The sequence below is a fragment of the Denticeps clupeoides genome, chromosome 3, assembly GCF_900700375.1.
Source record: "Denticeps clupeoides chromosome 3, fDenClu1.1, whole genome shotgun sequence".
NCBI classification, from domain to species: Eukaryota; Metazoa; Chordata; class Actinopteri; order Clupeiformes; family Denticipitidae; genus Denticeps; species Denticeps clupeoides.
The window spans coordinates 12,703,407-12,716,654 of record NC_041709.1 but is presented as its reverse complement, the minus strand read 5'-3'; the positions used below and the strand labels follow the sequence as shown (position 1 = coordinate 12,716,654).

Sequence of the window (13,248 nt, the reverse complement as noted above, 5' to 3'; positions counted from 1 at the left end):
TGACACGTAACATCCACATCGTGCATGTTGTTTTAGGATAGTATGATATATTAATTATGATTTTGCTCAAAGATCAATAAAACGGGTGCACAGTTTGTCTCCCACCATGTGCAATATCATCAGCACAAAATGTGTCAGATAAACGATAGAATTCACCACTCAGGATCAGTTCTGCCTGTAAGGGAGTAATTTCATTTGTTTAATTATTCATCCCTGTGTGTAACACTGTCCCATGTTAAGTTCAATAATGTCAGATTAAGTCTTTGGGACTTTCTGACATGAATAGACAGAAAAATCAGTTTTGCTAGTTTGCTATGTTTGGTTTCAGCTTCACGGTCTTGTTCATTTGCTTTCACTTTTTTCGAAGATTGTGAGGCATTGCCCCTTGTGTGATATACTGCTCCATGCTGCTCAGTGAGCAGTTTGATTATCCATGTATTAAGCTCCATGTAAAATGCCTGAGAGGAAACTCAAATATCAAACCAGCTTCTCACAGGAAAGAAGACCCTGGTGGTTTTCTTTTGGAGATGAAAAATTACTCTGGTCTTTCTATAAATGTTGGAGTATTCATAAAGTCCCGGGTGGAAGGCGAATCCTTTGTGATGTCTTTTCCCATCTCATGCCTGAGCACACATTTGTCAAGGTTTATCTGAGCTTCTGACAACAATCATTCTCATGATCAAACAAACAAACCAATGAAGTGCCACCTTGAGTTGGGCTGTGGTAGCCCCAGGCCCAGCTTCCTGTGGATTTGATTTATTTCTGGTGACATGGATTTGGTCCCTTTGGTCCACTGAGTGGATGTGTTCACAGCTTAAATGGGCAAGAATGTTTTGACTGCTTTGGTTTATGGCCCCATGTCTCCTTTGGGTGCAGTCTTCTCAGGGGATTGTATTGCTACCCTACACCCCCCCCCCCCCCCCCCCCCCCCCCCCCCCCCACACACACACACACACACACACACACACACACACACAGACACACACACTGCTCAATCATGCGGCCTTGCCAAGGCTCGGAGCAATCAATTTGCTTACCCTTTGTAGCAATTTTATATCTCCTATGTTGCAGAGGATGGTGACTGTCGAATACTACAACGGGTTTTTAGGGCAGAGGAGAGCGCTCGGCTGGCTCGCAGATTGAGGCGAATAGAATGGTGTGTGCGGTTAGACACAATACCTAGAAGTGATTGCAGTAATTTCTGGTTTACTGAATTATGAGTGATTGTAATGAGGGTTAAGTGGTTATGTATAAAAGAAGACAAGCAGCAATACATCACGATGTAACTAGCCAATAAACATTAGATTGCATGTAATGTATCATACATACAACAGGTATTACACAGGCAAGGTTTCGGGAAAGACAAATGCCGGCACAGTGTTCAAGTACGCGGTCCACATTATGGAGGGGTGGACTTTTAACAGTGACTTTCTCAGAACTGAAGCAATGAAACAACAAAAAAACATACAATAAATAGAGGCAAGGAAATGTAATTTTATTAAAGAGAATTAATTAATTAATTAATTAATTAAAAAGAAAATAAACACTTGATAGAAGAACTGAAACATATTCTGTCAGTACCGTGGGGGATATCACTTGTCACAGCCCAAATGAGCTGTAAAAGAAATTGTTTTTGTAAAATATTTTGGACCCCATCCTATTTCTTTAAACCCAAATGCATGAGATCGCATTGTGTGAAGATCTCCCTCCTAGGACAGCAAGACAGAACTCTACTGCCATCTATTCAGAAAACTATCAATGACAAACACTTCAACTAGCCAATAAGTAGGCTATCATGTCGGCTCGCGAAGAAAAAAGGATTTGTACGTTGACAAAGCCATTAAATGCTGCTCCTCACGGATTCCAGGGACTGTTTACGTGAGATGGCAGATGGCCATGCAGCTCACTCAACATCCATTTAACTGCATTTTCTTCCGTGTTTACACCAGTTAATGAGGTCATGATGCATGTGTACATTTATTTTAAGCAGACAGGTTTGTAGCTGTGGTTACGAACTAATGTACAGTTTGGTCGCTCACTCAACTTGATATTCGGTCACCGCATCCTTCTCGCAGCTCACCGAGGGAGGTATTATGTGCTACAAAAAAAACGTGCCCTAACCCTTTCCCGACCATCTGCAAGATCTATTTTCCCCTAACGACTGTCAAGCACCCATAATCATGAGGTGAATGTGACCATTTCCAGCAGCACGCACTGCGGTAACAGGTGTTGAGACGGGAGCTAAGAGCTGCAATGCCAGCGGAGAGCGAGGAAGTGTGCACGGGGACAGGAGAGCCAGCCGCCGGGGTCCCTGCGGATGTGCAGCTGCTGTTAGTACCGCTGATGCAGACAATTTAACAATCTGACCTTGTTCACCCCTCTTTGCAGGGGCAGGCATTTACATAGTCCAAGCACTGCCATCCCTAACGGTGAGCGAGACTGTAATTAGCCATGTAAATCATGAGCTTCACTGGGATTTGTTAATTAGGAGAGCAGTTACTTGCCACTAATTACACACAAAAAAGCCACATTTTGCTGGTGAACTGCGTTTCCCTGGTCTGTTATTAATAACCAGCAGTACCAGGCATTTTATGAAGTGTTTCTTTATTTGTAAACATTTTACGTTAAGATTATCTTTACTCATTTTATACATATTACGTACATTGCTCATATAATTCAGTTGACCAAGGTTATTAAAATGAAGAGTTGATTCAGATTAATTGACATTCAATTGTTCAGGAGGATGAATGATATTTCAAGGTCATTTTGTGAGAACTGGTCAACCAACTCATATCAACAAACATATATATGTTTGCTCTGTGTTCAAACTGCCTTTCTCACTTCTTAGAAATAAATAAACTGTGACAGAGGTGGAAAATAAAGACATTTCTTATTTGACTTAGCGGTTAGTCCCCTCTTTTCAGCGGTCTGTAGTGGAGAAGACTACAAATGGAATATATGGAAGTAAATTCTAATTATTAACATAAAATTTTATCTCAGGTTTTGAAATCCTAAATACTCAAGCTAGGTCTGCCAGTGCAGACCCGGGATGCAGCAGAGGTCAAGCTGTGTCAGAGAATAAATTACATCATAGTTAATTTCTGAAATTATGTTACATATGATTAATCAGCTGTCTTTAGCGACTTATGTAATTGTAAGATTACAGACTGCATAGTTAGTTGCATTAGTTACATGCCTATGGTTGCCATTATTTTTAGATATTTTATGTCAAAATTAGAAGGTTTACATTTGTTCTTGTTTGATGAAAGAACCATATGAAAAATTGTTTCACAGAAATACGCTTCTTAGCTCTCATTAATTTACCTAAATATGTTCCAGATGCAGGTTCATGTGATCCCAAACATGGGATTGATCACACCCCTTTATTCTGCTTTTAAAGAAACCATTAGCTTTTTTAAAGAAAAATTTGCTTTATTCTTTTATTGTGCTTGAGGTGTAATAGTAATACAAGAAAAGTCTTCTCTGCCTCTAATGATGCTGAGTTAAATATCTGACAAATTCCCTCTTTTTGCCACCGTCCATTCCTCCATGTCATAAATTACACTTAATTTCAACCACCAGATTTAACAACACAGAAATGTGCGTACGCACATATTGGCACATGTAAACCTGTTTCACACGCTGAACACCCACATCTACACACATATTGATAAATTAGGGCCACTGAATATATTTTCAGAGGGGTAGGGCCATTGGTCACAGTTTAGCATGATAAAAATAATTATTTCTGCAATACAATGCTGATGTGGACTGTTATTTCTGCAGATTCTGAAGATTTTTTTTATGTTTTAGATGCATTACAGTTTCAGTGTATAATCCAGCTCATCCTAACTGAGTCGTGCTGTTTTTTTCTTTTCCTGATCTGTCGTCAAGTCGTATTACACACAGCGTATACCTCCAGCAGCATTTTCTCGCACCTTGCTGCTTTCATGTCATCTGTGTGAATCACTCTGTGCGCATTTATTGCTTTCCTGAGTAGGTTGATGTCAACATGAGCAAGAGAACATTTGTTTGAGTGTCAGGGAGGGAGGGAGAGCCACTACAGTGACCTTTATTTGCCGCGTGCAAGCAAGTTTGCAGGGAAAGGAAGCTGTTTTTTATCCTTCGAGGTGGTCATGGACTTCAGATGCCTTCACTACACTGGCATGCTGCCCTGAAAGTTGCCCTGTTAATATCTGATAGTGGAGGCTAGCCTCAGGGTCAGGATCCACATGCAGGGCCATGAACGACTCCAATCCTACCAGTCATTCATGGGCCTGGAGGAGACAGATTTACATCAGTCGCTGATTAGTTATAAAACTGTGTTCTGGTGGAGACCAGCCAGCTAGAGCTGTCCTGATTCAGATGGTCCATGCATGGCCTTGCAGGGGCGATAACAGCTACCTGTCTGCTTTAACTCGAATGCTTTGAACTGAAAGCTGGAAGCTGTTGAATTTGCACTTGAACATAAGCCTGGATGCAATGCCATTTGGCACTGGCTGCGTGTATTGTGATGGATCACTTGGGGTCTTTTTCAACCCCCCCAGCAGAGCAGTTAGGAACTGTCACAATGAATTTCTAGTTGTGAGTTCACACATGTGCATTGTCTATGTCAGATCTTCTACGGCAATTAGATTTCTCATGACAGCAAACGCCTCAGCTGCTATAAATATAAGCTGCATATATAAATCTCTCCCAGATTTATCCATACACTACAAGGAAAGGAGTGAATGCTGGAGGGAGATAGAGAGAATAAATGGCATACACTCAAAAGCACAATATTCCAACATTAGTCTGGAAATATATTTCTGTGTGTGTGTGTGTTTGTTCAAGATCACGACTGGCGGATTTCCACATGAACTGCCAGATGACTTCACATTCAGTAACAAGCTGTCCTAATGATAATTACCATGGATGCCTGGTATCCTATGTGGGGCTTATTGGTAAGTAAACTTTTCATGATTGGCTGAAGACAAAAATATATTTTAGAAAATGTTCTAAATCGAAATGTTCTAAACCACTAAGCTTCATATTGAGTTATGGTAGCAAATTGCCGATTATACATCATCACAATGCATTCAATCACTTATGGGACAATAATGTGGACCTTTAAAAGTTAAGTGATTGACATTGTGAAACACTACAGCACAGCACACGGTGACAAAACGAAATGTGTCCTCTGCTTTTAACCATCACCCTTGGTGAGCAGTGTGCAGCCATGACAGGCTCCTGGGGAGCAGTGTGTGTGGCAAATCTGGATTTGAACCGGCATTGGGGCCGCTTCCTTAACTGCTAGGTCACCACTGCCCATTACACAACATTGTGATTTTGTCCTGTTGTCCTGTTATTTAAATGAGATTTTTAAACTTGTGTAACAAATTACAAATTTACCAAGTTAATCAAAACATTCGGATCATCTGGGAATAAACATGTAGTATAATCTCATATGAAGTATGCATGCTTGGCTCTTTTTTTGTGAGTAAGTCTGTTCCTCTGACAGGATTAGACGTGACCCCCAACTACGTGGATGCCAGCCCAAGCAACTTCACCATATCCCCCTGGTGTACCTGCCGGGGCAGTGGTTTCCAGGAAGAGGAGTGTGAGGCCTTCCTCAGAGACTTCCGAGTGAACACATGCCTGAGTAATGCCTGAATCACATCATTAAAATTACCCCAACAACGCTGCTGATTTCATGCACAACTTATTCCTTATTAAAATAATGAAAATAATGGTTTTTGATGCTTCTTTTTTTTTTTTTTTGCAAAATTGCAGACAGAGCGGCGGCTTGTCAACAAACATCAACAATACAGTGCTTGTGAATTCTTTCTCAAAGTTTAATTTATGCATCTGTGCTCAAACAGGAAATGCAATCCAGGCATATGGTTATGGGACTGATGTAGGCCTGATGCCAATAACGGAACCTCAGCCGCCTTTACCCTCGGCACGGACCCATCTCCAGCCAGCAGTTATCTCCAAAACATCCATCAATTCCAATGATCTCAAGCCTGTAGATGATGCGTGTGTAATGTCCACATGTGCAAACCTCAAGGTATGTAAACCAGTCTATTTTCTGTTTTGCATCAACTGTTTTATTCAGTAAAGTCATCCAATTGATAGTCAGTTAGAAATAGAAAGACTGGACAGAATGGCAACTTCATTCAGTTTCATTTTCGCAATAACATTTATTCATAAACCCTTTCTTGCATGGAATGAATATTTAAATCCGAATGGAATAAAATGTTCAATTGCACATTTTTGCAGCAAAAAAGACAAAAAACTTTCCTCTCTGTGCTCTTATGATTAGGTTGATTACATGTGAAAAGAGAGAATAGTCTCCACCGCTGATAGGCAGGAAGGGTTTTGCAGCCTCAGAGTTTGATACAATGCTGCAGCATGGCTCTGCTTTCAAAAGGATTTCATGGTGGGCTTGAAGTTCACTTTTGCTGCTTGTACGAAATAAACAATACAAAATAACATGCAGCATATTCTTTTTTTTCCAAGAGTGTGCCAAGCTGGCTGTACAGCCATTAAAAAGAACTACATGGATATACAAATTTATGGATAGCCATTGGCAGTTTCATCTTGTTGAATTAGTTAGAGTATGTTTAGGGCGTGTGCATGCATATGTCTTTCCCCTGCACTGATATCAGCATGAAAAGTAATTTAGTTGAAAATGTACATTCTGTGGAAGCCTTAATGTAGAAACATAACATTGGGTAGATGTCCCTGTCATATAAAGGCCCTCAGTTTTCAGTGCTGGGGACATGATTATTAGTCTCTGGGAACAGGAGCAAATGACTGTACCCTCTCATCCATACAGAAACAAATTATGAAAACCCCACATTCAAGAGTATCATGGAGTCACATGGGAAATAACCAGTTTAATTTGTGTCTCTGGCAATTGTAATAAGAGGCACAAGTCTATCTGTAACAAGTTATTCATCATACGGCTCCACGATGTTTCTGATTACTTCATGCTCCTGTGCATTTGGAGATATGAACTCATGTTGTACTCTGAGGGAACTGGGTTGGGCTGGGTTGAGAAGTAAGCATGTGAAGCCCACTTCCACGTGTTGGTAATGATTTAATATACATGTGCCGCCTGGGTATGCAAAATATCACTCTCATCAGCTGATGCATTATATGCCAAATGCGGCACTTAACACCAGAAGGTTGAGTTATTTGCATCATTGTTTACAAAATCAGACTACAATTTCAAAGAAATCCTTTTGGAAGCAAAGCGAGGGAAAAAAATTTAGTGAAAGTGAAGTAATTGTCATTGTGATACACAGCACAGCACACGGTGCACACACCGAAATGCATCCTCTGCTTTTAACCAACACCCTTGGTGAGCAGTGGGCAGCCATGACAGGCGCCCGGGGAGCAGTGTGTGGGGACGTGCTTTGCTCAGTGGCATCTCGGTGGATCTGGATTTGACCCAGCAACCTTCTGATTACGGGTCCGCTTCCTTAACCGCTAGGCCACCACTGCCCCCTCAACCTCGGCATAGCTCATCCGACACTGCTATATAAGTACCATGCGCTAACCGATGGTGCCACTGGAGCAAACACCAGAGCATTGCCTCCCCATCAGGGAATCGAACCCCGGTCTCCCATGTGACAGTCGGGGATACTCACCACTATACTAACGAGGAGATGGCCACATCATGAATATTCTCTTTAATAATTGAAGATGAATAATGGCTGTAATTGCTAATGGCTGAGCCTCTGGACATTTTAGACTGCTTTCCTTCATTTTGTGTTTGATGTAATCTGTTATGTTTCCTAACATATATAAGCCCTCTGTCACGTTGGCGATCTGATGGGGGAAGGAAGCACAGAGACGGGACATACCGAAACCATGGATTTATTAAATAATAAATAAACAACGGCACGATGGCTGAAAACAGGGGACAAAGGGCAGAAACAAAACTAGCCCAAAACACAAACAGTTGTGGGGTCCACAGAAAAGTTCACGAGAAGGGTTCACAAAAGTTCACAAAAATGCCGTTGCTGCTCATGGGCGGAACCACAGGGCTTTTAACAGCTGTCCTGATTGGTGTTTCCAGTTGACGCCAATCCTGGAACCGTCCTTGTCCCCCTCTATTGTTTTTGCTGAATATTTTGAATGGCATAATTATATTTTACCTGTTAAAATGTATAGGTGTCTGTACAAGAAAATACTGAAAATACAGAAAAGATTTTCAGATAGTGGTAAATGGTAAAATAAAAACACATATGAAATATGAATTTGAAGTTATGATGCTGAGTAAGTTCATTTATCAAACTGGTCGATCTCAGGTCTAAGCTACAAAATATCTGCAATCTGCAGTAAACCAACAGAAGGAAATGAGGGAATTTGCGCACCTCGATACATATTGTGGCATTATTTCAATCAGTATTCATTACATGACTTACTTAAGTTAGTGTACACAATGTACTGTATATGATAACACAATATTGGATTTTTTTTTCCATTTAGCCCTTTTTAAATATGACTATTATGCATTGTGGTTAACATGAATCTAAGTATAGCAGTTTACTTGACCTGTTTAGAAATTATGTGCTAAGTTCATATTCACAAATAAGGTCGCCTGTCATGGCAAACTTTGATAATGTTTTCATAATTTTGATGGCACCATGAAAAAGGTATGACTTGATACCCTATAACAAAACTATTCTTCAGTTCTCTGAAAATTGCCATTCTTATTACTTATTAATTGGATGAATAGCGTTCATATTTATTCATTAGGTTGCTTTTGCAGCTATTTAAATGAGGATTTCTCAAACTCATGCACCTACCAGATACATCACATTATATGGGCAGTAATCAAATAGCACTGATCCTTGACAGGAGTACACTGTTTGCATGTTAATTATAATATTTATGTATGCTTGTGCTAAAATATAATTTTTTTAAGTGGATAAATGTCATTTTTACAGGACACTGGACAGAAGTGCTCTTTTTCTGAATCTCATGAATGTCCTGATGAGGTAATTGTATTGTATACATATTTCTAGACATTGCAATTTGCAGTGTGTAACCATTTACCAGGATTTTTTTGTCCAAGTCCTTTCCGCATCCAGAGTTTTAGGCACATATGGAGCTTATATGTAAAACCACTGGTTACATCAAAATTAATACTAAATAACAATGGAACATACCATATAGCTGATCTGTTTTTATGTCTGGCATTTGGTAGAAAATTATCAAGAAAAATGAAATTGGGGTGGGAGAATTATAGTGAACGCTAATTATGATAATGTCAGGGACTGTCTCTGGAGGGGGTACTCCAGCTCCGCGTTTTGGACCGGAGTTTCGTTGTGTTTCTGTTCCAAATTACCCCGATCGCATGCAGCTGTTCTGGCATGTATAAATGTTTGTCCTTTTGTGCTTTGTTCTTGTTGGTTCTTAACATGCCTGTCTTGTGCGAACCTGTAATTTGTATTAAACCCCTGTTTGTGATAAGCCGTACAAGTGTCCATCTGTCTACTACAACGCCATGAAAGTACATTAAAATTCTCCCATCCAAGCAAAATATTTTTTTTTTAGAATTTGTTAATAGAGAACCAGTAGAGAAAAACCAGTACCTACAGGTACTACAGGAACTGATCCTCGGTTTGATTTAAAGCTATTCTTCTTCACTGCACAAATGCCTTAAAACCTCATTTAATGGAGTGTTTCATTCTAACTTTTCTGGTCTGACATCTGACAATGTTCCTTTCTCAGAATATGCTGGGTCCCAACTTGGAGAGCTCTGTCGATTCGGAGGACTCTCACAGAGCAGCTGATGAGAGAGCCATGCATTCATCTGCACACTGCTGCAATCTGTCTGTTGCCATGGTGACGCTGACCTGCGCTTTTGTCAGTCAGATTCTGTAAACATGGTGATTCTAATGAGCTATGAGGAAACGTTGATAAGGAACTCCCCGGCCTTGTTTAACAAAATTGAGAAGTGACACTGTTCTCACCCTCCACATCACGCTTCATCTGCTGCAATTTTTCTGAGACCCTGATGAGACCGTATCAAGTGCACAGCCACAGATTATGAGGTGAATATAAAAGACTAACTACAGAGTTTCTGCCTTGGCTGCCTGAACTCCAAAGCCACGGCTGGGTCGGACTGTCTGGGCAAAACAGATCTACTGAGACAGACCCCCTGCTGCTGGGGAGATCACTTCAAGGTAACAGGCAGAGAGGGAGTAATTTTTCACCCGCTCACATGGGAAGCTGTACAGAAACATGAGAAACCCAACTTCACAACGCAGGATGTCAGATAGCTGTGGATGTAGTGCCATTCCTCCAACTGTAACCTTGAAGAGTGACTCCATGTGTCCTGTTCACATTAAAACATTCACAGCATCCCCATTTTGTCTGTGCCATAGATATTACTGCGTTTAAATTAAAAAGTACAATTGTAACTATGATGTTTTTTAACCAAAAAAAGTATACATGCATACAATTGAGACCTGTATATGCATAGAATACATGCATACAGTTAAAACTCCACACAAAGACATACCCTCAATATGTGTAACAATGTGTAACATGTCTGTGATTATAATTCTACTTTGCGAAGGTTTTTGAGTGTTTTTTAAAACAATATTTTAAGTATAAATAAGAATTTGTGTATGTAAAATGTCAGAGAGACTCTGTGAAAGGCTGGGAACAAAAGGGGGGACACCATGTCAAACACATCCTATCAGGACTTTTAGTGCCAGTGATGCTTGTGTTAGGCTCTTATTATGTGCAATCATTTCCCCACCAGAAGAGTCTGAGACTATACTCAAAGAAAATCGCTCCAGGGAACAGCTGAAAAGCTCCATTTGCTGAGAAAGTAAATTGTTGGTATATTTTCTAGTGTGCAATCTTATCGTGTGGCCTTACTTTTTGACTTGTTGTCTCTCTCTCTCATTTTGTTCAATGGTACTGCATACACCTTAAAAAATCTAAATTATAAGGCAACTTATTATCTGTTGTTCAGTTAACGCATATAACACTATATATGGGTACTATTTTCTAACTGTCACTAAGCACAGCGCTAGATGCTGAGCATGGCTTGTTCACTAAGGTAAATGTAAGGTAAGTGTCCTCAGGATTTAGACCTGGTTGGTAGTTGTACCTTCTTTGTTGCTGTGTAAACAGTCTAACACACTGAGTTTTGTCGTTTACATGAGCGATCATTACTTAATATTTTGTTTCTTGATTTATGTAACTATTTATTTATGTAAATCATCTTACATAAGCAAACAAGCCCCATGATTAGCAAGTAATGCTGCATTTAGCAAAACTTTGAAAATAGTGCCCTACTGATCAAGTAAAACGGGAATAATTGGATATATGAATATTCCGTATTGGTTAAATAAAGAAGAAGAAAAAAAATATTGCCAAGGTTCCTGTAGTCATTAGAGTATTTTTCACTGAGACGCTCAGTATTCTATGTCTACATTATGAGTGACATCTTAGCACACTTTAAATTTGTGTATTTCAAAATAAATGCATTATTAAAACGCAAGACTGCTTGCTTACACCAGTGAAGCTTATCTGGAGCAGGGAGAATAAGAAGCAGTAGCTAAAGGCACCATCTGCACATATTCACCACAAAGCAGTCTCGGTCATCTTCTGCATGTGCTGTAAACACGTCCTCAGGCCTGTTTGCACAATGTCCCATGTGTTGCACTAACCATCTACTCTTGTGCAATGAGAAATATGGAAAAAGTGCAGTTGCCAGCATGCACTATGTGTATTCATGAAAATCCTTAACACACTGCAGCAGACGCAGAGCCAGCATGAAAATGCGTATTCAGGAGTCATCCAAAGGGCTATTCTCAGGATTTCATTTTATACAAATTTATTCCCATTCATATCAGTCCTCTCAGGTTTCCTGAGTTATTTCTCAAACAGGTTCTCATAACATGGAGATTTTTTTTGAATAGGGTGCATGTAGCAGATTGTTTAAAGAGTGTCAGGGGAGGAACCACCACACTACCTTCATGTTTATATTTAGATGTAAATGGCTTATTTATTTATTGTCATGCATAGAGGTATGCACAAAACAGCAAACAGTTCAGCCGTAGTAGATCAAAATGGATCAAATACATTGATTCAAAGTCATGGATCAGGAATCCTAGTGATTCAATTGGTGTTTCTGAGTGGTAAGTGGTTGACAAAATCCAGAGATACGATGGAAAATACCATATTAATAATTCTGAATTGGGTTCCTATGAAAATTGATAATCGTTTATTTGATGGAATCTTGAAAACTGCTACAAGAATTCTCATTTGTGTGTTAATTTTATCTAAACATGGTTATATATAGATATAGATTTGTGTGTGTGTGTGTGTGTGTGTGTGAGAGAGAGAGAGAGAGAGAGAATATCTGACAGATATACTCATCCCCAGGAGTGGTATTGTGGTATTCTCAATGAAATAGGAAGTTCCGAATTACAGAAACATTTGCCAAGATTTTGCCTTATACATTTACAAGTCTCAGATTTACAAATCTTGTATGACAAATGCATTTGGACATTCTAAAGTAACATATGACCTGCAGATTAACTCAAACTAGCTAAACACAGCTATTGTGTATAAGACACTGGACATTCATAATTTTCAACAAAAGTAAGTCATCTGAAAAAACAACAACATGGTTAGATTATTTTTGGATGGCCTGGCATTTCTTTAAAGAAATTAAAAGAGACACATCAAGCATTTTACTTGTATTCAAAAGGTGACTAAAGCAGAATCATGTATAGATGAACATTTGCCATTACTCTGCAATAATGATAAAGGATAGAGTCTTACCTGCATATTTTTATTGTTATTATTTTTTTTTTCTCTATTACAAACTTGTACTATAATATCCATCAATTTTTTTTTACATTTAACAAGCGATGCCTTGGTTTCTTGAATAAGATCAATCTTTCTGCAGATTAAAGATTACTTAAAATATAAAGAAACAAAGAAAAGGAAAAATCCTTAAAGCCAAAATGCTCAAAAGCTGTTTATTTGATTTTTAAACTTTTATTACTCCATCAGATTTGCATTGTTAATACATCAAAGAGAACAATACAGAAGAGGAAGATAAACAAATGCCTAAAAAAAGAAAATATACAATACAACATGCAAAGATAAATGCAAAGATAAATCCACACACACATACAGCATTCATATTCTGTATGTAAAATGTAGGGCTGCTACTAACAATTATTTTAATAATTGATGAATCTGTCGATCCTTTTATTTATT

General features: G+C 39.1%; 1 protein-coding gene across 1 annotated transcript in view; it reads left to right on the top strand.

Moving 5' to 3' along the window:
• gfra2b (GDNF family receptor alpha 2b) overlaps positions 1 to 11,386 on the top strand; it is a 44,756-nt gene extending 33,370 nt beyond the window's left edge. Inside the window, exons 5-9 of the mRNA XM_028973055.1 lie at positions 4,834 to 4,943; positions 5,501 to 5,641; positions 5,862 to 6,049; positions 8,943 to 8,993; positions 9,730 to 11,386. Of these exons, the coding sequence (XP_028828888.1) occupies positions 4,834 to 4,943; positions 5,501 to 5,641; positions 5,862 to 6,049; positions 8,943 to 8,993; positions 9,730 to 9,882 (643 nt within the window). The 3' untranslated portion in view covers positions 9,883 to 11,386. The remainder of the gene's footprint in view (positions 1 to 4,833; positions 4,944 to 5,500; positions 5,642 to 5,861; positions 6,050 to 8,942; positions 8,994 to 9,729) is intronic.
• Positions 11,387 to 13,248: the final 1,862 nt, after the last annotated feature.